Raw genomic sequence first — 22,545 nt, 5'->3', positions numbered from 1 at the left:
TTAAGAAAATTATTTTTACTAAATCAATTATATATCTAATAGAGGCTGAGTGGATCGCTCGTAGATTCAATATCTACAAAGGTTTGTTGTCGACTGTTGGATTCTAATCCAACGGCCTTCGCCATCATGTCTACAATGCCAGAGAAATTCTCATCTAATGACTAGTGAAAAACGGGATGTATAGCAGCCGTCCAGCTCTACTTCTACTAGCACCTATAGAAATATTATTGTGTATTTTTATATGAACTGTTCGATCATGATCCACACAGTAATTCAACCAATCACAGCCATGAGAAACTATAAAATCCGAAAAGATAGGCCAATTACCCATTTGCATTGCTGGTACATGGTTCAGCTACTGTTATGGTTACTGTTTATATACTAAGCTATTTCTCTAACTATAGTACTAGAGACATTTTCTTTGCTTTTGTCATATTTTCCAAATGTATTTCGAAGTGTTTGGTTCAGTTGGGGGAGTTTGTGGTTGTAAAGTAGTCTTATTCAGTGTTTTTTAGCCTATAAACATAAGCACGCCCGTGTTTAAGCAGTGCTTATGCTCATGCACTTTATAGGTGAGTGTTTGGCTTGGTTTTGGAGCAAAATTGGCCAACCTATAATGTGCACGCCCGAAAGCATGCCCATGCTTATGAGAGCACGACTCTTCTTGGAGACTATTGACCATGCTAAGAGTTTTTTTTTTCAAATTCCTGTAATTTGCACAGCCAAAAGCACGCCTGTGCTTTTCCTGGTGAAGTCTAGATGTATTTTTTACTGTAGCAGTGCACGGGTGAAACACACCTTTGTTTTTCCCTAAGCATGCCCGTGCTTTTTGTGAAGCATGCCCATGCTTTGCTTTTTTCAGCCTCGATTTAAGGGCATTTTGAGCATTTCTGTAAACGCTAACCCTTACCCTTCTTCCTCTTGTTTCCTTGGTGTTCTCTTGGAGCTAGAAGAGAAGTTACTAGCCTTGTTTTTTCAACCTAGGAGCCAAGATTCATCCATTTTAACCCTTAAATCCTTGAGGTAAGCTTCATTCTCCTTGCTTCTCCTTGTTGTTGATGGATGAATGACCTAGGGGTCGGATTGTTGGCTTGGTTTATGTTCTTCTTGTTAGTTATAGCTTTGAGAACTCGAGAGTTTTTGTTTTGCATTGTTTTAGCTTCCTTGGATTGTTGAATCCATGAACCATTACTTGCTAAGGTTCTTGAGCACTGTAGTGTTATTGTATCACCAGTTAAACTTAGTTGTTTCTTTGAATTCTCTAGTTTAGAGTAAAGTTGAAACCATTAGAAATTGATTGGGAACCTTGGTAGCCAGTTTTGAGCCAACCCTAAAGTCAATTTAGGGTTGCTCGTCGATTAGTGAAACCTAGGGTTTCATTGGTTGTCGTTGACTTGTTTTAATTCTTGTTGTTTGCATTTATGCTTTGGCTAGGAGGTGAGATCTTGGCTCGAGGCAAGGAATAGTCAGAACATTAGCAACCTAGAAGTTTAAATCGCCTAAGTGTGAGTGGGTTTATGTTGATGTTGATGCACATTTTAGCAAAATTTGATTTAAAAGCCGTCTTTGTTTGATTGATGACTGTGTCTTAGTTTTATTGTATTTAATTCAATGTGTCGATCAATTTGGATGGACTTTCCATCTTTTGATTTATATTTAGAAAACTCTTTATTGGTTGATCAAAAATATTACGGCATTATTGCTTCATGCTTTGGGAAATTAAAATGATCTTTGTGAGCATGTTACTTAGTGTTGAGCTTTTATCATTAAGACTTGTGGAATCAGTTTTAATCCCAAGTTTGGGAATGGTGTCCTAGATTTGGACTGCATGTTTGTTATACATATTTTGCACTATTTAGCTTCCACAAGTTTTAATGGTGACCGGGCAGAGCGCTGCCCTACTGTAGTAGGCGGTCTTCACGACTAGCCTAGCGAGGTGGAGTGAAGACTTGAGTTTATTGCTAGGTAGTCAAAACCAGACCGAACTTTTGAACCGGAGAAGACCAAGGTTCAATGGTCAAGAGGTCCAACTGTGGTCGTACAGGGTCGAAGCGGATTTAATAAATAAAAATATAAAATAAAATATATTAAAGATTATATTAAGTTTTAAATCAACAACACAATCTATATTAATTTTTAAATCAAATACATATTATCAAATTGGGATATGATACATTATTAGATTGGCATGGCATTATTTAACATGTTTTCATATTAGATTATAAACACAAACGATGTTTTCATAAACACAAAAGATTATTAGATTATTTTATCCTATATCAAGGTGTGTTCATGCCACTGGTTTCTCAACTCAAGGAATAATGTAGCATTTGTGATTTGAAAAACACACCACATCTACTTATATATCTTTGAGGAACAAAGCAAAAGCATAGGCATATAGGATACAAACACTAGAAACTATAATGCCATGCCAACTTACATGAGTTCACGGTGTTGAGTTTTGCACAGCAAATGCTTCTTGATATAAATAAAATAATTTTGGGTACTAAACTGAACAATAAATGAAATCAATCAAGCAGACACAAAATTTACGTGGAAAACCCTCTTATTCAGAGGGAAAAAACCATGGGCCAAACTCCGAATCAAATCCACTATTAAAATCAACAAGTACAAAAAACTCTCAAGCAAATGCACACTTGAGATCACCACCAATAATGGAGAAATACAAATAATAACTCTAGAAAACCCCCTTTCTTGAATGATCACACCAAGAAAAAAAACTAGAGAAATTACCCTCCAAGATTGCTCCAAACAAACTTGCCGATTTGAGTAGGATTCAATAAAAGAAGATATGCTTTCTTCACCTTCCTTCTTCCAATGGACACAGAGAACAAAACCATGCTTCTTTTCTTTTTTCTCACCATCGATGCCTTCTCAACAGCCACATATTTATGTTTAGGGTTTCTTTTGCATTTTGCCCCCTGTCTTTATTACTAATAATAAATGGGCTGGATCGAAGTTTGGCCACCAAACCAACAATCTCCCCCTCCAGCCCATGGGGAGATGTCCACACTTCAACTCTTCATTTGCAATTCAGTCCCACTGCCTTGGCACAGAACTGATGTTTATCACGAGTCACTGCCTTAGTCAACATATCAGCTGGATTTTTATCAGTGGGGATCTTCTTCAGACATATTTCTTTCTTATTTATGGCATCACGAATCCAATGGTACCTCACATCAATATGCTTGGTGCGACAATGATATGTGGCATTCTTGCTTAATTCTAATGCACTCTGGCTATCACAATTAACCATATATTCATCTTGTTTCAAGCCCAATTCTTGAAAAAATCTTTTCATCCAAAGCATTTCTTTGCCTGCTTCAGTCAAAGCAATATACTCTGCTTCAGTGGTGGATAAAGCTATGCATTTTTGCAACTTGGACTGCCATGAAACAGCTCCCCCCGCAAAAGTAAACACAAACCCTGAAGTTGACTTTCTATCATCAAGGTCACCTGCCATATCCGCATATGTGTATCCTTCTAGAATTGGTTCTGAACCTCCAAAACCTAAACACATCTTTGAAGTACCTCTCATATATCTGAAGATCCACTTCACAGCTTCCCAGTGTACTCTACCTGGATTAGAGAGAAATCTGCTGACTAAACCAACTGCATGAGCAATATCTGGCCGGGTACATACCATAGCATACATAAGACTCCCAACTGCAGATGAGTACGGAATTGCTGCCATATCTTCCTTTTCTTCTTGAGTAGTAGGACAAGATTTCTTGCTAAGTGTAAAGTGATTAGCAAGAGATGTGCTAACTGGTTTAGCACTCTTCATATTAAATCTACTCAAAACTCGCTCAATATACTTCTCTTGTGACAACCACAACTTCTTGGTTTTCCTGTCACGAAGAATTTGCATGCCGAGAATTTGTTGTGCTGGCCCTAAATCTTTCATGTCAAAAGAGCCAAACAACTGCTTTTTCAAAACATTAATCATGGCAATATCTTGTCCTACTATAAGCATATCATCCACATATAACAGAAGGATGAAAAATTTACCATCTGGAAGCACTTTAAAGTACACACAATGATCTGCATCTGTTCTAATATAGCCATGACTTATCATGAAAAAATCAAATTTTTTATACCATTGTCTTGGTGCTTGTTTCAACCCATATAAACTCTTCTTTAACCTGCAAACCATGTGTTCTTTCCCTTTAGCTTCAAAACCTTTTGGTTGATCCATGTAAATTTCTTCTTCCAAATCACCATGAAGAAATGCTGTCTTCACATCTAACTACTCAAGCTCAAGGTCCAAACTGGCAGTTAATCCAAGAATAACCCGAATAGAGCTCATCTTCACAACAGGAGAGAAAATCTCATCAAAGTCAATTCCTTGCTTCTGATTAAAACCTTTGACCACCAAGCGAGCTTTATATTTTACTATCTTCTCACCATCCATCTTCAACTTGAACACCCACTTGTTCTTCAAGGCTTTTCTATCTTTAGGAAGCTCGACAAGCTCATAAGTATCATTCTTCATTAAAGAATTCATCTCCTCATGCATAGCTTTTATCCAATGTGCCTTTTGTTTGTGATTTTTGAACTTCTTCAAAGCTTTCCGCTCCCCTCTTCATAGAATCGTAATATACTCCGAATCGGGATATCTAGTAAATGGGACGATGTTCTCTGGTCGATCTTCGAAAGTGAGGGTTCTTCTCTAATTTCAGGTGAAAGTGACAACTCCCCTTACTCAACACTATCATCGACATCAATCTGTTTAATCATATCATTAGATCCATGCTCTTCATGTAATTCCTCGTCATTTGTGATAGTCTCCGTTGGAGTAACTGGCACTCGAAAAAAAGAAATGTCACTATTCTTCTCTCGATGTTTCAAAAATCAACCAAGGTCTTATATTCCCCGGAAGATAACATCTCACGTATCTAAAGACCTTTTTTTCTTAACTCGGATCCCATAGCTCTGTAACCAAACTCGCATCTCCATAACCCGAAAAAAATGCATGAAATAGCCCTGTCATCAAATTTCTGTCTTTGCTCCTTCGGTACATGTGCAAAAGCTTTGCAGCCAAATACCTTTAAATGAGAGTAAGTAATATCTCTCCCAGACCATACTCTCTCAGGAACATCAAAATCTAAAGGTGTCGATGGAGATCGATTCATTAGGTAGCAAGCTGTGTTAAGGGCTTCACCCCAAAATGGCTTAGGCAAATTAGCCATTTTTAACATGCATCTGACCTTCTCCGAATGGTTACTGCTTTGTTCTTTTCAGCTACACCATTGTCTTTCGTGGAGTACCGAGAATGCGTCTTTTTCATGTCTCGATGCCATGCTCCAAGCAGTAATTTTCAAACTCTTTTGAAGTGTATTCACCTCCATTGTCACTGCGAAGACACTTCAAGGATACCCCTTCTCTCTTTCCACCATGACATGAAATTGCTTGAAGTAATGAAACACCTGGTCTTTTGATTTCAAAACAAACACCCAAACCTTTCGTGAAGCATCATCAATAAAAGTAACAAAATATCTACCACCCCCTAGAGTTTCCACATCAATGGGACCACATACATCAGAATAAACTAACTCAAGAACATTAGTTTTTCTTTCAGAGGACTTACTAAATGAAACTTTATGTTGCTTGCCAAATAAACAATAATCACAAGGGTTTAAACTCATACCTTTAGCAAAGGAAATGAGAGACTTCTTTGCCAAAATCTGCAAGCCTTTTTCACTCATATGTGCCAACCTCTTGTGCCACAAATCTAGGGAAGCTTCATCTTCAATTGCATTTAAGTCACCTTTAATCATCCTCAGTTGAGTCTTGTATAATGTATGACACAAAGTACCTCTGGCAACCACCATTGAACCTTTAGTAAGTTTCCAATTCTTGTCACCAAAGATATTGAAATAACCTTCTAGGTCCAAAGCATGAGTAGAAATCAAATTCAAACGCAACTCTGGAACATGTTGTACATTTTTCAGAATCAATGTACAACCAGCATTTGTCTCCACACAAACATCACCAATACCCACTATATCTGCATAACTGCTGTTACCCATCTTTGCTCTACCAAAATTTCCTGATTTGTATGTAGTAAAAACTTCCTTCTTTGATGTAACATGGTATGATACTGCTGAATCAATAACCCACTCAACACAAGAATCAGTTACTCGGCTTTCATCCTCATTAAAGAAAAGTACAACCAGCTCTTCTTCTTCAACAGATACAGCTGCAGTGGTATTTTGATCATCTGTCTTCTTTGAATTCTTCTCATCATTTTGTTCTTTTTTCCAGATCCTGCAGTTTCTTCGCATATGCCCTTCTTTGCCACAATGATAGCAAGTGAATTTGCCTTTTGGATATGACTTACCCCTTGACTTAGAGCGCCCTTTAGGACCTCGACTCTTACTCCTGCCTCTGTTCTCTGTAACTGTAACAAGAACCTGTGAAGTATCAATGCCTATATCTTTCCTTCTTGTCTCCTCATTATAAAGACTATCTTTTACCATAGATAAAAATAGGACACCATTCGGAGCAGAGTTGCTAAGAGACACTACCAAGGTCTCCCAACTGTCAGGCAAAGAACTCAAGAGCAATAATGCTTGCAATTCATCATCTAGTGTTATTTTCATGGTGCTCAATTGATTTACCATATCTTGAAAATCACTCAGGTGTTCAGCAATTGATCGCCCATCTCTAAGCTTCAGATTCATAAGCTTTCTGATAACAAAAGCTTTCATTTGAGCATTCTTCCTCTCATACATATTTTCTAATTTTTTCCATAGCACCTGTGCATCAACTTCTTTGCTTATATGATGATATACACTGATATCAACCCACTGTCGGATAGTTCCTACAGTCTTCCTGTGCATTTTCTCCCAATCATCATCAGATTTTCCGGTTGGCTTAGTAGCTCCTAATTTAATAGGATCATATAAATCCTTGCAATAAAGAAGGTCCTCCATCTTTGACTTCCAAATTGAATAGTTTGAAGCTGATAATTTCATCATTGTACCCTCAAAATCCTCCATTTCAATTCACACCAAGAAACACCCGGATCAACAAACCTCACGCTCTGATACCACTTGTTGAGTTTTGCACAGCAAATGCTTCTTGATATAAATAAAATAATTTTGGGTACTAAACTGAACAATAAATGAAATCAATCAAGCAGACACAAAATTTACGTGGAAAACCCTCTTATTCAGAGGGAAAAAACCACGGGCCAAACTCCGAATCAAATCCACTATTAAAATCAACAAGTACAAAAAACTCTCAAGCAAATGCACACTTGAGATCACCACCAATAATGGGGAAATACAAATAATAACTCTAGAAAACCCCCTTTCTTGAATGATCACACCAAGAAAAAAACTAGAGAAATTACCCTCCAAGATTGCTCCAAACAAACTTGCCGATTTGAGTAGGATTCAATAAAAGAAGATATGCTTTCTTCACCTTCCTTCTTCCAATGGACACAGAGAACAAAACCACACTTCTTTTCTTTTTTCTCACCATCGATGCCTTCTCAACAGCCACATATTTATGTTTAGGGTTTCTTTTGCATTTTGCCCCCTGTCTTTATTACTAATAATAAATGGGCTGGATCGAAGTTTGGCCACCAAACCAACACACGGGAGGTGATGGGTAGTGCCAGTGGTTGACGGGAAAGATGATGGGCGGTGCCGGTGCTTGACGTAAGGGAGATCCATTGCTTGACCGGTGGTGTCACAGCTTGACGGGACTGGGAGGGAGATTTGGTGCTTGACGGACGGCGTCACTGCTCGATGGGAGGGGGATCCAGTGGAGAGTCTGGAGACCTAGGTCATGGGTGGTGTGGAGAGTCTTGGTCTTGAGTCAATGAACCATATTATCTTAGATATTAATATTAGATTATTAGGTTTTTTTTTAAAAAAAAATTCACTGCTGAAATCGGGTGAACCAGCCCAGTTCATCGGGTTCACGGTTGAACCAGCCGGTCCATCCGGTTCAAGAGTGGTTTTTCTTCTACCCAGTTTTATAGGCTAAACCGGACCGACCTAATGTCCAGGTCCGGTCCAACCCGGTTTTGACTACCTAGGTTTATTGTCTAGTTCAAGTGGCATGTAGAATCCTGAATGGATAAGCATCGAGAATCTAGAGTCACCACATACGCTCTCTGTGGGGCAACGTTGAGGTTATGAATACCTTGATGGCTCTCGATCTAATCGTGACGACGGCTGAGTTATAGAGTGTTTTTAGGGCATTACTCATTACTTCAAGATGGAATTTTCGTATTTGAGAAGATTTTTGTTTTCATGTGATTAGGTTTTTGAGTGATATTCTCTTGCATACCTGTTAAACCACTATTTAGATTCAGGCTTATCTTATTAGTGATTTTGAACTTAAGTTATGCATTTGTGGATTTTAAATTGTTGAAATCCTCATTCCATCGAAAATAGGTCTTCTATGAGGTTTGTTGATTTGATTATTGTATCTTGTGTTTATCCATACTTATGCAAATTGTCATAATTCATGTTTTAGTGCCAGATGTTGTTTAAGAAAATTTTTTGGTTTATTTGATTATTCTGCTAGAACAGTGCTAACCAATTCATTAAATGACTTAGGTGACTCACCCTCTCTCTCTTTTCCAGGCTCTAGCAGACAATAACGTGTCGGTGCAGCAGAGTGCTGGGCATTGTTATTTCATCTTGCTATTTTCTGTCATATGTATGTTTCTTATTGAACATTTTGCATTGTATAAGGACATGGATCCACTAGTGTATTTGCCACTTTATTAGTATGTTTTATATGTTGCCTATTTCTTTTTGAAACATGGTGGAATTTATAACATGTATCTCTTTTGAATTACATTATTAGGTTTTGTTGTTGTTGCTTCCATCTGCGTTTTATTTGTACCTTTGCTTTGGTATATCTTATTGTGAAGATGGTTTTTGGTTCAGTGTCATTTATTTCAGGATTTGTATTTAGTCTTGCGGCGACTTAAGGGTAGAATGGTGAGGTATCCTTCCTCAGGTCGTCATGGCGATTATTGCGTCCCGAGACCTGCGGGTAAGGGCATGACACTATTTTTTCTTTTTTAAATCTTGCATATGTTCTATTAATGTTCACATTATAGTTGACCTAAAGTCTATCTAATATTAATCGATGAGTTACAAAAGAAATTTTATATAAAGAGAAAGGCAAAAAGTAAAAAAATAAAAAAATCAGTTTTATTAAAAACATAGTGAACACATTAAAAGTTACGTAATTCTTATATTTATTAGGGGGTGGCCCGCAAAAGCCCCGGTAACTTTTTCTGTTGATGCATAATGGACGGTTCAGATGATATCTTCTGCACGAATATTGATGCATCCTCTAGGGTTTTACGATCAATTTCCCTGTTTTCGTTCTCTCCAAAACCCTACCCCATGCTCCAATCCCCTCCCAATTCCATCGGAAACCCTAATTCACCGTGGAGTGCAACCCTTAGATGATCTTAGGATGGAGGAGATCACTCCAGAGATCCCTAATTCGCACTCTCAAAACCCTAATTTCTCAATCTTGTGAACGTCCACAGCCGTATCTCTCTCCTCAGTTAGTCAATTTGGCGATTTCCAAGTGCCCATCGGATTTAATCTCTCTAAGCTTCTTCCTTTGGGCTGCTCGGCAACCCAACTACTTCCACGATCCGAGCTCCTTCGATCTTATGGTCCCCGTCGTCCACCGCCTATCAGATCGATTTGGGAACGTTTCAGGGATTGTAGACGAGCTGGAGAGCATTGGTTGTGGCAGAAAGGCGCAAGCTTTGTTGGTATTGATGAGAGTTTACTGGCGTGGAGATTTGTATAGTTTGGCATTGGAGGCGTTCGACCAAATGCGTAGCAGAAGTTTTGTCCCGAATACTTTTGCTAGGAATATTGTTGTTGATATTCTGTTCAAAACTGGCCATTTTGATTCAGCTTTGAGGTTTTTTGAAGAGACTCCATTTCCGAATTTCATAACTTTCAACATTGTTATTGGTAATATATGCAAATATGGTGATTGGTGGAGTGTTGGAATTTTGCTTAGAGAGATGATCGATAGAGGATTTTGGCCGAATTCTGGAACTTATGCAATGGTTTTAGATTGTTTTCATAAAGAAGGGAAGATAATGGAATTATTACAATTACTGGGTTTCATGACTGTTGTTGGTGAGCAGTTTTCAGTAGCCATTTGGACGTTTTTGATTGATATGTATCGCAAGATCGGCAATCTTGACATGGCTGGTAAGTTGTTTGGCAAGATGTTAGAATCCGGTTGCTCTCCTCATGTTGCCACATATACTACTCTGATTAAAGGGTTTCTTGAGTCTAACATGCATGATGAATTGTTCGATTTATTGGATGTTATGATATCTAATGGGTGTGGGCCAGATTTAGTTTTCTATAACATTCTAATTAATTCCCTCTGTAAAATAGGAAGGTATGATGATGCGATTAGTGTATTTTGTGATTTGCATTGCAGGAATATAAGACCAGATTCATTTACATTGTCTTCATTGATATCCGCCTTGTGTTTGTCTGGAAGGTTGAGTTTGTTTCCCAAGTTAGTTGTCGGATCGCATGTTACCGTCGACCTTGTGTTGTTCAATAGTTTGCTTACTTACTTGTGCAAAGCTGGTTTTCCATCCCAAGCAGTGGACTTTTATATTGATATGGTCAGCGGAGGTATTGTACCAGATGAATACAGCTATTCGAGATTATTAAATGCTCTATGCAGTTCTGGAAGAACAGAAATTGCGATAAAATTTTATGGTGAAATTGTTGCAAAGAATAAGAATGTTGATTCTTATATCCACACAATTATCCTTGATGGGCTCATTAAAAAAGGAAAATTACCTAAAGCTATACAAATTTTCAGGCAAGGCATTCTTGAAAATTATCACCTTGATGTTGTGTCATATACAGTTGCTATTTGTGGACTTTTTCAAGATGGTAGATTTGAGGAAGCTCGTAACTTGTATGATCAGATGAAGCAGTCGGGCATAGTTCCTAACATGCATACATATAATGTAATGATTAGTGGCATGTGCAAGGTGAAAGATGTTAGAGCAGTTAGACAATTACTTGGGGAAATGAGGATGGCCGGCCTTGAGATGGATTGCATCTCATTTAATAAAATTATTGGCCTACTGATCAAAATGCATCGTGTTCATTCTGCTTACCAAATGTATATGGCAATGTGCCATAGTGGAGTGAAGCCAAACAGGGCTACTTTTTCGTTGTTGTTAAAAGGTCTTTCCCATGCATTTGATGGACAAGTAGGTGATCTACAAAATGATTTCAAGGCTAATATTTTCACGTCCCACTGATAATGGTACTGCTGGCAAAATTCTTTTGCGGCCCAACACATCAGTTAAATTTTAAAGCATAATTTACTATCGAATGTGTGGAACTATGAAAGGGTTCTGCCTCAAACAACAATTAGGTTCATGAGCCCTGAAAGAATTTCTACTGACAGGAGGATGCCTTTGGTGTTGCTTCTTGAGAAATGTTTAATACTTTTAAGGTACTTTCCCTTAACATTACTGCCTTACACTTATTGTGCAGCATACTAATATGCTTGGAATGCCACATATTGTATCTGTTGTTTAATCTTGAGAAGAATATAGTGACCTTTTTTTAAATCCATATAGTAGCATTTATCAATGAAGACATATTTGCTGTTAGTATGTATACACATTTGTCATTCTTTTGTTCTCTTATATAATTCTGTTATCTTTTTCTGATCCTAGAATTGTTGTTTGGTTCCTGTATTTATCATGGTACTATATATATATATTAACTTTCAGGTGATTTATAATGAATACTGAAAAGAAATGGTGAACTTCTTCCAATGAAATTTTGATCTGATTCTCTTGATTGTTCACACCATTCTTGTTTTTCCATTTTTTATTTCCAATCTCTTAATGATGATATAGTGGTTGCGTATGATTCTTGGCCAATGTCTCGAAACACAGCTAAAAGCAGATAAATGTAGATGTGGTATAGGAATTTTAAGTACTATTGGTAACATAATAACATGCACAAATGTTATCTTACACACTCCACAAGTTTTAGGTAGTTTTTTTTGCTGTCCATTAGCCCACTGAAACAAAGGAACCATTTTAGGATTGGGCATATAAATTCTGAATTTGAGTTGGGGCATTTTATTCTGCTATTTCTATTTCATCATTCAGCTTTAAGAATTTTTATCAACTTATAATTTATTTCAGGATTCACATATTTGTTCTACAAAAATTTATTTTGGATATTTTAAACATCCTACAGTAGCTCTCCACCTTTATCACCCCAATTCCTTATCCTAATTGTTTGTTACTTACTTTTAACTGATCTTCACTGGTGATTAATTGATCTTTTTGAATGTAATAAAATTATTTTGTATTCTTTGTCACATTTCAGTTCTACTACATGATGCAATTTACTCAATCAGATTGGCAATGTGGTCAAGGTTTCACCCTTTGTGAATTTATACTGTACATAGGTTACGAACCGATTTGAAAATTTTCTAGTCCTTGATCATGTGGGCACTGATCAAATGTGGAAATATGAGGAAGAAAAAAGCCCAATCTTTTGTCATAAGAATGAGGAACCTCACTCTGAATTCAAGTTATTGTCATTTAAGCAAAATTTGCTGAATTTAGGGAGAAATGCCATCACATCTAGTTAATATCCTCTCTTTTTATAAAATATTACATGTAACTTTGTTGTAGAAACATATTACTGAACAAATGTGAAGCAGAAAAAGCAAAGAACCTACCATTTATCTACTCATTAATTCTAATTGACTACTACTCTGCATGTACAGGTTTGAGATAGAATTTTACAATACAGAGAAAGAACCCTAACCCTAACCCTAACCCTAACCCTAACCACCTTCTGCTTACAAGTCCACCTACAAGTCAGAGGTAAAGAGAAGTCCTGCATCACACCCAAAGCATGAACCTTTGTTGTTGTAGCAGCATGAAAGTATGTTAAAAACCATCATGACCACCGATCATGTGCAGTCTCCTTTCTCTGAGCAACAAGACCATGGCCAAAGCATTCGTCTTTGTGGTCACCCTGACTCTCCTACTATCTTTGATCATCCCTTCCTCAGCCATCAACAAGAAGGACCCAAAGCAAGAGGAGATACTCGGCATGGTCCGAGACATGCAAATAGCAAGCTACTTCACCTTCGCGACTCTGATAAACATGGTGCAAGCCAGTGTTCCTAGCAACACAACCTTCTTCATCCCAGATGACCGGAGTCTGTCCAAGATCATCATACAGCAGAACAACATCCTCCAGTTCCTGCTCCGACACTCAGTCCCGTCTCTGCTACCCTTCGCCGAACTTTCACATTTGCCAAAAGGGACTGCTTTGCCTTCCAACCAACCCCCCTACATGATCAAAATCTCCGACGAGAACAATAAGGGGATTTATCTCAACAACATCAAGCTCATCAGCCCAGACATCTGCAAATCTGGAGCCTCATTCAAGTGCCACGGAATCACTGGTGTTTTCTTGCCGGACGCTATCAGAACTCCACCACCACCAAAGCAAGCTCCTGAGTACCATGTGGGACCACCACCGCCACCGCCACGACCAAGTCCTGAGCCACCAGCCATTCGACCACCAGCAGCAGCAGCACCACCAGCACAGCCAGCACCAGTATCTGCTTCGCCAATCATTGCTCCAACTCCCATGAGTTCTTTACCAGATGAACCTCTTTCTAGCTCTTCTAACGTGCTTCATGGAGCTGGATGGCTTCTCTTTCTATCTATCTTTGTGAGTTTGGTTTAGTTTTTATATTGAAACAGGTCTGATATCTTTACTATGTACTGCAAGTCAAAACTTATATATCTATATATTTTATTACAGTGAGGATTTCTTGGTTCTAATTTTTATTTCCCATTTTACTTATATTTCTCGATTATATAAAAAACATTGAATACAATCTTTCAGGAATAAACTATTTATTTTTTAGGGTTTTTAGTTTTTGTTTCCTTAATTGTTAAATAAAATAAAGAGTGATATATATATATAGTGTATTTGGGTTATATCCGATTATTTATCTTATACATATGAGAAGAATAGTTTCATGGATGATTGAGAAACTTTAAAATTAAATGAATTATAGTGTCATTTTTTTCCCACAAAGAAAAATAGCTCACAAACAAACCTCCCAAGATATGAATATTAAATATGTATATTTAAATCATAGAGCATTTTGGAGGTTCTCATTATTGCAAAATAAATAAATAAAAGGATAACATTCCTTATTATTCGGTAGCATCATGTTTTGGGCTTTCTTAAAAAGCCAATTTATTAATTTGTTAAAAAAAATGCATAAAACTTTAAACATTAAATTTATTTATTTATTATTTTTTATAAAATAGATAAGTCACTATCCATACTATTTACCATTATATAAAAAAATTAATATTAAATTTTAAAAAATAAAAATTATATCAGAATTTAAAAACTAAAACAAAAATTATGTCCACACAGCTGGCAATTCCATCTCATTTATTAAAAAAGAATTTCCATCATCAGATTATAAAAAATAGACTAAATTTTCTTGAATAACTGCCTAGTGAAATAAAATTAAAATTGACTAACTATTTTGATTCAAATTAAAGTTTGAAGCCCGAAAAATAATAAAAAAAAAAGTTGACTTATAAAAAAAAATTTTACCCAAATTTTTAGTTATGCTTTATAAAGAAATCAAACCATCCATCTTCTCCATGGTAACTAATGACGCTACCACTAATCATAGATTTAACTATTTACTTAATAAAAATAAATATATCTCCCAAAATAACATTTTTATTTATTTATTTAATTATTGAAAGAAACACACAAGTGAGTGTTTCTTCACTAGTTCAAATAACCCCCCCTCCCTCTTCCTCAAATAAATAACATCCATTCCATGAACAACAAACTTTCACTATAAAACCTCAAATAACAATAACAACAACAATAACAATAATAACAACAACAATGTTTTAGATGGATTCAGTCATCTCAATTCCAAGTAGTAGCACTACTTCCTCCTCGCCGGAGCTCCTCTATGAACGCCCTTCCCTCTACCACCCTTCCCTCCTCCCTCTCCGCTTCTCCACCTCCTTCCGCCATCTCCTCCAATGCCAAGCTCACCTCACCACCTCCTCCCTCCTCCACCACCCCTTCGCCGCCTCCCGCCTCCTTAAGCTCTCCTCCTCCCTCGCCCCTCTCCCCCACATTCTCCTCCTCTTCTCCCACCTCCCCTCCCCTCCAGACCTCTTCTCTTTCAACACTCTCCTCAAATCCCTCTCCCTCTCCCCTTCCCCTCATCTCGCCGTTTCCTTCTTCTCCTTTATGCTCCGCTCCGGTTTCATCCCCAACACCTTCACCTTCCCTCCTCTCGCCGTCTCCTGCGCGCGCTCCGCTTCTCAGACCGACGTTGAGGTCGTCCACGCCCAAGCCATCAGACGCGGCGCTGATTCCGTCGTCCATGTTTGCAATTCCTTGATCCACGCCTACGCTGCTTGCGGCCTTGTTGGCCATGCCCGAGTTTTGTTTGATGAAATGCCTCTGCGAGACTTGGTTTCCTGGAACTCTTTGGTTGATGGATATGTTAAAGTCGGGGACTTGAGGAGTGCGCGTTGCTTGTTTGATAGAATGCCTGAAAGAAATGTGGTCTCTTGGAATATCATGATTAGTGGTTGTCTTAAATGCCGGTGCCCGGAGTCCGGTCTTGACCTTTTTAGGGAGATGGAGAGGGTGGGAGTCTTGGCTAATGTGAAGACGATGGTCAGCATTACCACGGCGTGTGGGAGACTCGGTTTGATCCGATATGGGAGGACTGTGCATGGTTATTTTGTACGGAGTTTTCGGGAGAAGAACAACTTGATATTTGAGACGGCATTGGTCGACATGTATAGTAAGTGTAAACGGGTGGATATCGCGAGGAAAGTTTTTGATCGGATTGCGGAGAAGAACTTAGTTTCTTGGAATGCGATGATCTTGGGGCATTGTATTCATGCTTGTTCTCAGGATGGTCTTGCATTGTTTGATGAAATGGTTCAAATAGGTTGGTTTTGTTTTAGCTGATATGAGACTTTTGTTGTGAGATGATTTGAATGACCTGGTTCTAAGTGTGTTTCTTGTGATTCGGTATCTTCAGGTGAAGAAGATTCTGAAGTAAAACCCGATGAAACTACATTTGTTGGGATTCTATCGGGTTGCGCCCGTGCCGGGCTGTTGGATGAAGGAAGGAGATACTTTGATGAGATGACAAGCATACATGGTCTCAAACCCACATTTGCACATTATTGGTGCATGGCGAATCTATACGGGAGTCTAGGTATGGTTCAAGAAGCCGAAGAGGTGTTGATGAGCATGCCAGAGGACACTGAGGCACTGGTGTGGAGTACTTTGCTTGGTTTATGTCGTTTTCGTGGAGACATAGAATTAGGCGAGCAGATAGGCAAGAGGCTGATTGAGCTCGAACCATACAACGGCTCTCGCTATGCGTTATTATGGAACATATACATTGTAGCTGAAAGATGGGAAGACGTTGAGAAGGTGAAGGAGATGATGAAACAAAGAGCAGTGAAGACAATACCCGGTCATCGCTTGTTCGATCTAAAAGAAATTGTTCATAGTTTCAAGGCCGGGGACCGATCCCGACCAGAGATGAAAGATATCTATTCAATGATGGACAAGATCGCCGCAAGGCTGAAATTAAGTACTAGACTTGGAGAATCCAAAATAGATTCATGCTTGTAAATTTGATTCAAATTGATATTTTTAAGGGGAAAAAACAATAAAAAGTCTCTTTCAGGCATTTCAACAAACAACTTGCAACCATATGAAAACATAGCACAAAAGTTGAAGCTTTTTCTTATCTTATGAATGGCGTCCGCGCTGAAAGCCTTCACGCCTTCGTCGGGCTTCACGCTTTCGCATTCGAAGAAGGCCTCGGCGGTGTCGCCCGAACCGCTTTCGTTCTTGGAACTCTGCTCGAGCTCCAGAGAGCTCCGCCAAATCCTCCCCCAGATCATCAAGCACGAGCTTTACTACGAGCCCTTCGTCCAGGCCAAGCTCATTGCCCTCTTCTCCCGCTTCGCCGCACTCCGTGAAGCCTCCCTGGTGTTCGACTCCGTCGTTGCAAAGACCGACGAGCTCTACCACTCCATTCTCAAAGGCCATGCCCACCACTCCTCCCTCGATGCCGCGCTTTCTTTCTTCATCTCAATGAAGCACGCCCGTGTCCGCCCCGTCGTCTACAATCTCACCTATCTCCTCAAGTCTTGCGGTGACAACTCCGACTTGCAGCGAGGGAGAGAGATCCACTCGCAGCTCGTCACTAATGGCTTCAGTTCCAACATCTTCGCCATGACCGCTGTGGTGAATATGTATGCAAAGTGTAGGCAAATTGATGATGCCCGGAAGATGTTTGATAGAATGCCTGAAAGAGACTTGGTTGCTTGGAATGCAATTGTTGCTGGATATGCGCAGAATGGTTTAGCAGAGAATGCTTTTGAGATGGTCTTGAGATTGCAAGAAGATGGGAAAAAACCAGATTCTATCACTCTTGTTTCGATCCTGCCAGCCTGTGCCGCTACTGGTTCATTGAAGATCGGTTGTTCCATTCATGGTTATGCCCTTCGAGCTTGTTTAGAGTCCCTTGTTAATGTTTCAACGGCTCTCATCGATATGTACTCCAAGTGCGGTGCACTGAGGGCTGCTAGATTGGTGTTTGATAGAATGCGAGTGAGGAATGTTGTGTCATGGAACTCGATGATTGATGGATATGCGCAAAGAGGGAATGCTGCGGAGGCGATGATGTTGTTCAGGAAGATGCTGGTCGAAGGCGTTCAGCCAACGGAGGTCACGGCAATGGCTGTACTGCATGCTTGCGGCGAACTAGGAAATGCTGATGACGGGAAGTCAGTTCATGAGCTGTTATCGAGGATTGGACTGTGCTTTGATTATTCAGTCATGAATTGTTTGATCACAATGTACTGCAAGTGCAAGAGACTGGACATAGGTGCTGAGATCTTTGAGTCGTTGCCAGAAAAGACTCTTGTTTCTTGGAATGCTATGATTTCCGGCTACACGCAGAATGGGAAAGCAGAAGATGCTCTCCGTCTCTTCTGCAGGATGTGCAGCAGCAAGAATGTTCAGCCAGATTCGTTCACTTTGGTCAGTGTGATTCCTGCACTCGCTGATGTATCAATGCTTCGCCAAGCGAAATGGATGCATGGACATGCTATAAGGTTGTGCCTGGATCAAAACATATTCGTCATGACTGCACTTGTAGATATGTATTCCAAATGTGGGGGATTAAGCATAGCTCGAAAGCTCTTTGATAGCATGGATGAGAGGCATGTGACTACATGGAATGCGATGATAGATGGGTATGGAAGCCATGGATTTGGAAGAGATGCTACTGAGCTCTTCGAAGAGATGAGAAAGGGACTGGTAAAGCCGAATGATGTAACATTCCTGTGTGTTCTTTCAGCTTGCAGCCATTCAGGTTTGGTTGATGAGGGAAAGAGATATTTTGAGAGCATGAAACTAGATTACGGATTGGAGCCTGCAGTTGATCACTATGGGACTATGGTCGATCTCCTCGGTCGTGCTGGGAGGATGAATGAGGCTTGGAAGTTCATTGAGAAGATGCCGATTAAACCGAGCATTAGTGTTTATGGTGCGATGCTTGGCGCCTGCAAGATTCACAAGAATGTAGAGTTAGGAGAAAAGGCAGCGCAGAGATTGTTTGAGCTTGAGCCTGAAGAAGGTGGTTACCATGTTTTACTGTCAAACATCTACGCAACAAACTCCATGTGGAAAGAAGTTGCCAGAGTGAGAAGAATGATGGAGAAGAAAGGCCTGCAAAAGACTCCTGGTTGTAGTTTCATAGAATTAAGGAATGAGGTACATACCTTCTACTCTGGGTCTACCAATCACCCACAAGCGGAGAAGATATATGCAAGACTTGATAAACTTTTCGATGAGATTAAAGCAATCGGATATGTTCCCGACACCGAATCAATACATGATGTTGAAGATGATGTGAAAGTGCAGCTGCTCAATAGCCACAGCGAGAAACTGGCCATTGCATTTGGTCTAATAAACACAAAAGCTGGTGCCACAATACAAATCAGGAAAAATCTTCGTGTTTGTACTGATTGCCATAATGCAACCAAGTTCATTTCTCGGTTAACAGGGCGGGAGATCATCGTCAGGGATATGCAGCGGTTCCATCATTTTAAGGACGGTGTATGTTCATGCAGAGATTATTGGTAGCAATGGATGTTGATTCATTCAAAACAAGAATTACAGCCCACGACATAGACTGAAAAACCCGGTGGCTTTACATTAAACATGCATAAATTCTCTAGAAACTCTTGCCCAGGTTATATCTTTAAATGTCAAGAACACATAACAAGGAAAGAGAAAAAGATGTAATCTACCTTCATGTTGAATCTGGTACTGTATGATTGATTACACCATTAAAATGTGAGCAAATCATTTTTATCATCTTGCTTATTTTGCTGCCGGTCATTTGATGTATTTCCTTGCTTATTACCGAATATCATTTCATCAAGATCATTCATCATGTCATCGTCTCCCCCAGACTTAGCTCGAGATCCTGCCGGCTTTCTGACAAGGGCTTCTTCTCTGCTGATCCTTGGAGAGTCCTCAGGCTCAACAGCAACAGGTATCATCGCAGGCTCTGGTTCAGACTGCACAACAGGAGGCTTCTTGAACTGTTCATACTTTGATAGGGCCTTTTGGAGCTCGTCATTTACATTCAAGGCTTCGAAGAGCACAGCCTCATCGTCACCAGCTGCCTGTATAATTCTTTGTATTGTGAGCTGACTTTGGTGGCATTGTTGGACAAGCGTTGTTGTCAAGTCATCCTGCCATCAGAATGAGAAATCAATTACAGAAATAAAAGGCCCATATTAGAAGTTTCTTTGAGAAATTTGTTGTTAAGCGCAATATCAAAATTAACAATCAAAGCAAATATAGCCACAAACCATTAAAGATTATCTATCTAAACAAAGATGGTGATGGTAGTGGTAGATTTCATCTATTATAGACTATAGTAGATCACATTTAACAAAGAGAAGACATGCCTGTGATGCTTCCTGCTGTGGAGATGACGACAAGACTGTTGAGAGAAGCTCGATGCTATTCCGTGCCACATCAAATGCTTCCTTGATATTTTCAGCAGAGAAACTATCCAGCATAACATCAGAAGGACCTTGCAGGAACTGAGAACCATCAAAATTTGCCTCTACCTCAGAAACAGACCTGGGTGGTGTGAAGATTGGAGCTAAACTCTCATCATCCCGTCCGGGAAATCGAACACCTCTAGACTTCAAACTCTACAAAATTAAAAAAAAAAAAAATCACATAATTCATTCATGAGTAAGATACACTCAGTTCAATTTAATAACGCTTTCTTTTTCTCTCTTGTTTTTTTTAACCTTGTAGGTTTCTTCATAAACCGGCAGATATCGAAGTTCATTTCCGGACTCTCCCCATGCTTCAATAAGAACAAGAGCCTTATTCCGATTATTCACTACAGTCTGGGGATCATCAATCAGTTTAACCATCTCATCGAGGACCCTCTCGGAAGCAACCTCTGCAAAGGCCTTCTCGCAATTCTTCACACAAGTCTCAAGAAGGACCAGAGCAAGATATTGGACCTGAGAGTCCTTCAACATAATTCGGCTCTTAATTGCCCGGATGAATTCAACACTGTTAATCTTTTCCGAATTGAGCAGGTCACAAATCTCAAGGTTGGTAGACCAGTTGGGTGCATCTAAAGTCTCTGCAGTGGCCTCTCCGACAAGTTTATCTTCTTGGCTCTGGCCTTGGAATAATTCTTTCATCTTGAAGCTCATTGAGCTCATTCCACTTGACATCTTCCGACCCACCTCTGCCCCGCTGATCTTCAACCTCTCACCAAAGGCGCTGACTTTGTCCATCAGATTGTCCCCCATCTCAATTACTTGAATTAAAGCTAAAAAATAGTTCCGTCTAAGAAAATAAGAAAAATTCTTAACATGAGGATAATAAATACAAGCAAAATCAACATACAAAACCATTAACACATACTTCCATTTAACCTTGACAAAGTTGATCAAAACAACTTTACAAAGCCAAAAAACGAGCATAACTACAGAAAACTTCCAAAGGGACAAGAAATAGCAAATATAAACTTAAAAGTTAAAACCATGATAAAAGAACTATTGAGAACATTAAAGATTAATGTTTGATTGGTCACAAGAAAAGATGCACGTCCCTAATTTTAGTTCACCAAAATTCAAGGTTTTAGAAGCATGCAACCTAACAAGAGATAAATAAATACAATCAAAATTAACAAAAGCTTCCATTTCCAAGCATAAAAACAAGAATAAATACAAAAATCAGTGAGGAAAACCTCATATCAAAAACTTCTTAAGGGCCAACAAATCAGAAATATAAACCTTAAAGCATGATGAAGAAATGGGGAAATCATGGGAAATTGTTGATTGATTGCCAGCAAGAGAGAAACACATTCATAAAACAATCAAAATGTATTGAGATCAATTGAAACAAATGAAAAATCCACAAAGCGAATACCAGGACAGAGACTTCTAGGGTTTCATCACTGCAACTTCATATCTAATCAATTCACAGTCCTTTTCAAAACAATAACAAATTTAGTCACAAAAAAACAAAAAAACAACAACAACAATTCTTAAATCTAATCCATATCCAGCACATATCTCACACGATCGACAAATTATTGAAAAGAAAATTCACATTTTTACAATGAAACGAAGAAATTAACAAAAATTCATCACCAAAATCCCAAATTTCAACAATAAAACACCAATAAATAGCAAATCAGATTACCATGATAACAGAAAAATAGCAATTCAAGGAAAAAAGAAGAAAATTTAGCTGAAAAAGAGTACCTTTTGGCTTTTGGGGGTTTCGTTCGGTCTGCTCCCCTGAAAACATTATTTAGCTTTAATTGATTTATATAGAAGGAATTTAATGGCTTTCCAGCCGTTGGATCTTGATCCTGAGAATATCAACCGTTGGATTGTCTGAGAATGATCTTTCAAGTCCCCAGTAACCCCGGTTCTCAAGGTTGTGCAACTTTTTTTTTTTGAAAATTAAATTTATAATTTATTTAATTTAAATAGTTTAATTTTACATTTTCTTTAAATAATCCTTTTATTATATTAAAAATAAAATTTTAGGAAATTTTGCATATTTACTCTTGTCAAAGTTCATAACTTCATAAATATAAATTGCTTTAAATTATCTGCTTATTTATGTAGTTAAATATAAGTGGAAATTGCCAGAAAATCCCCTAAGTTTGTCATATTGCCAAAAAATCCCCCTAATTTTGTAATCCCCAAAACCCCCTTCCTTTAACACTCCATGATTTTGAAACCCCCAAAGTATGTAACGGTAGTTAACGGAGTGATTTTTAAATTTTATGGACAAAAATACCTTTGCACGGGAAGTCGTGGCTGCAGCCATTTCG

The 22,545-nt window shown here is 38.7% G+C and overlaps 4 protein-coding genes across 7 annotated transcripts; 3 read left to right on the top strand and 1 right to left on the bottom strand.

Moving 5' to 3' along the window:
• Positions 1–9,384: 9,384 nt before the first annotated feature.
• LOC120272177 (putative pentatricopeptide repeat-containing protein At1g16830) lies at positions 9,385–13,880 on the top strand. 3 transcript variants are annotated; one of them, XM_039278942.1, is made up of 3 exons: positions 9,385–10,241; positions 10,480–11,523; positions 12,823–13,197. In XM_039278942.1, exons 1-2 carry the CDS (start codon positions 9,467–9,469, stop codon positions 10,485–10,487), a joined length of 783 nt encoding a protein of 260 aa, XP_039134876.1. In that variant the 5' UTR covers positions 9,385–9,466; the 3' UTR covers positions 10,488–11,523; positions 12,823–13,197. The 3 variants fall into 3 exon arrangements, with proteins under 3 accessions (XP_039134876.1, XP_039134874.1, XP_039134875.1); XM_039278940.1 differs by having other exon boundaries at positions 9,385–11,523; XM_039278941.1 differs by having other exon boundaries at positions 9,406–11,523; positions 12,823–13,880.
• Positions 13,881–15,008: 1,128 nt separating this feature from the next.
• Positions 15,009–16,815, top strand: LOC120271538 (pentatricopeptide repeat-containing protein At3g51320-like). Its single transcript, XM_039278229.1, has 2 exons — positions 15,009–16,071; positions 16,165–16,815. The coding sequence occupies exons 1-2, from the start codon at positions 15,009–15,011 to the stop codon at positions 16,767–16,769; spliced, it is 1,668 nt and encodes a 555-aa protein (XP_039134163.1). The 3' UTR covers positions 16,770–16,815.
• A 67-nt stretch (positions 16,816–16,882) lies between these two features.
• LOC120271977 (pentatricopeptide repeat-containing protein At1g11290, chloroplastic) lies at positions 16,883–19,427 on the top strand. The gene has a single exon (XM_039278671.1). It carries the CDS (start codon positions 16,896–16,898, stop codon positions 19,293–19,295), a length of 2,400 nt encoding a protein of 799 aa, XP_039134605.1. The 5' UTR covers positions 16,883–16,895; the 3' UTR covers positions 19,296–19,427.
• LOC120271978 (TOM1-like protein 1) lies at positions 19,368–22,003 on the bottom strand. 2 transcript variants are annotated; one of them, XM_039278672.1, is made up of 4 exons: positions 21,965–22,003; positions 20,486–21,041; positions 20,132–20,383; positions 19,368–19,912 (listed from the first exon to the last, which is right to left on the bottom strand). In XM_039278672.1, exons 2-4 carry the CDS (start codon positions 21,002–21,004, stop codon positions 19,502–19,504), a joined length of 1,182 nt encoding a protein of 393 aa, XP_039134606.1. In that variant the 5' UTR covers positions 21,005–21,041; positions 21,965–22,003; the 3' UTR covers positions 19,368–19,501. The 2 variants fall into 2 exon arrangements, with proteins under 2 accessions (XP_039134606.1, XP_039134607.1); XM_039278673.1 differs by having other exon boundaries at positions 20,486–21,024; positions 21,965–21,985.
• Positions 22,004–22,545: the final 542 nt, after the last annotated feature.

This window comes from Dioscorea cayenensis, chromosome 11 (assembly GCF_009730915.1).
Source record: "Dioscorea cayenensis subsp. rotundata cultivar TDr96_F1 chromosome 11, TDr96_F1_v2_PseudoChromosome.rev07_lg8_w22 25.fasta, whole genome shotgun sequence".
NCBI classification, from domain to species: domain Eukaryota; kingdom Viridiplantae; phylum Streptophyta; class Magnoliopsida; order Dioscoreales; family Dioscoreaceae; genus Dioscorea; species Dioscorea cayenensis.
Note: the sequence above shows the minus strand (reverse complement) of the source record. Positions and strands in the feature narration are given on the sequence as shown.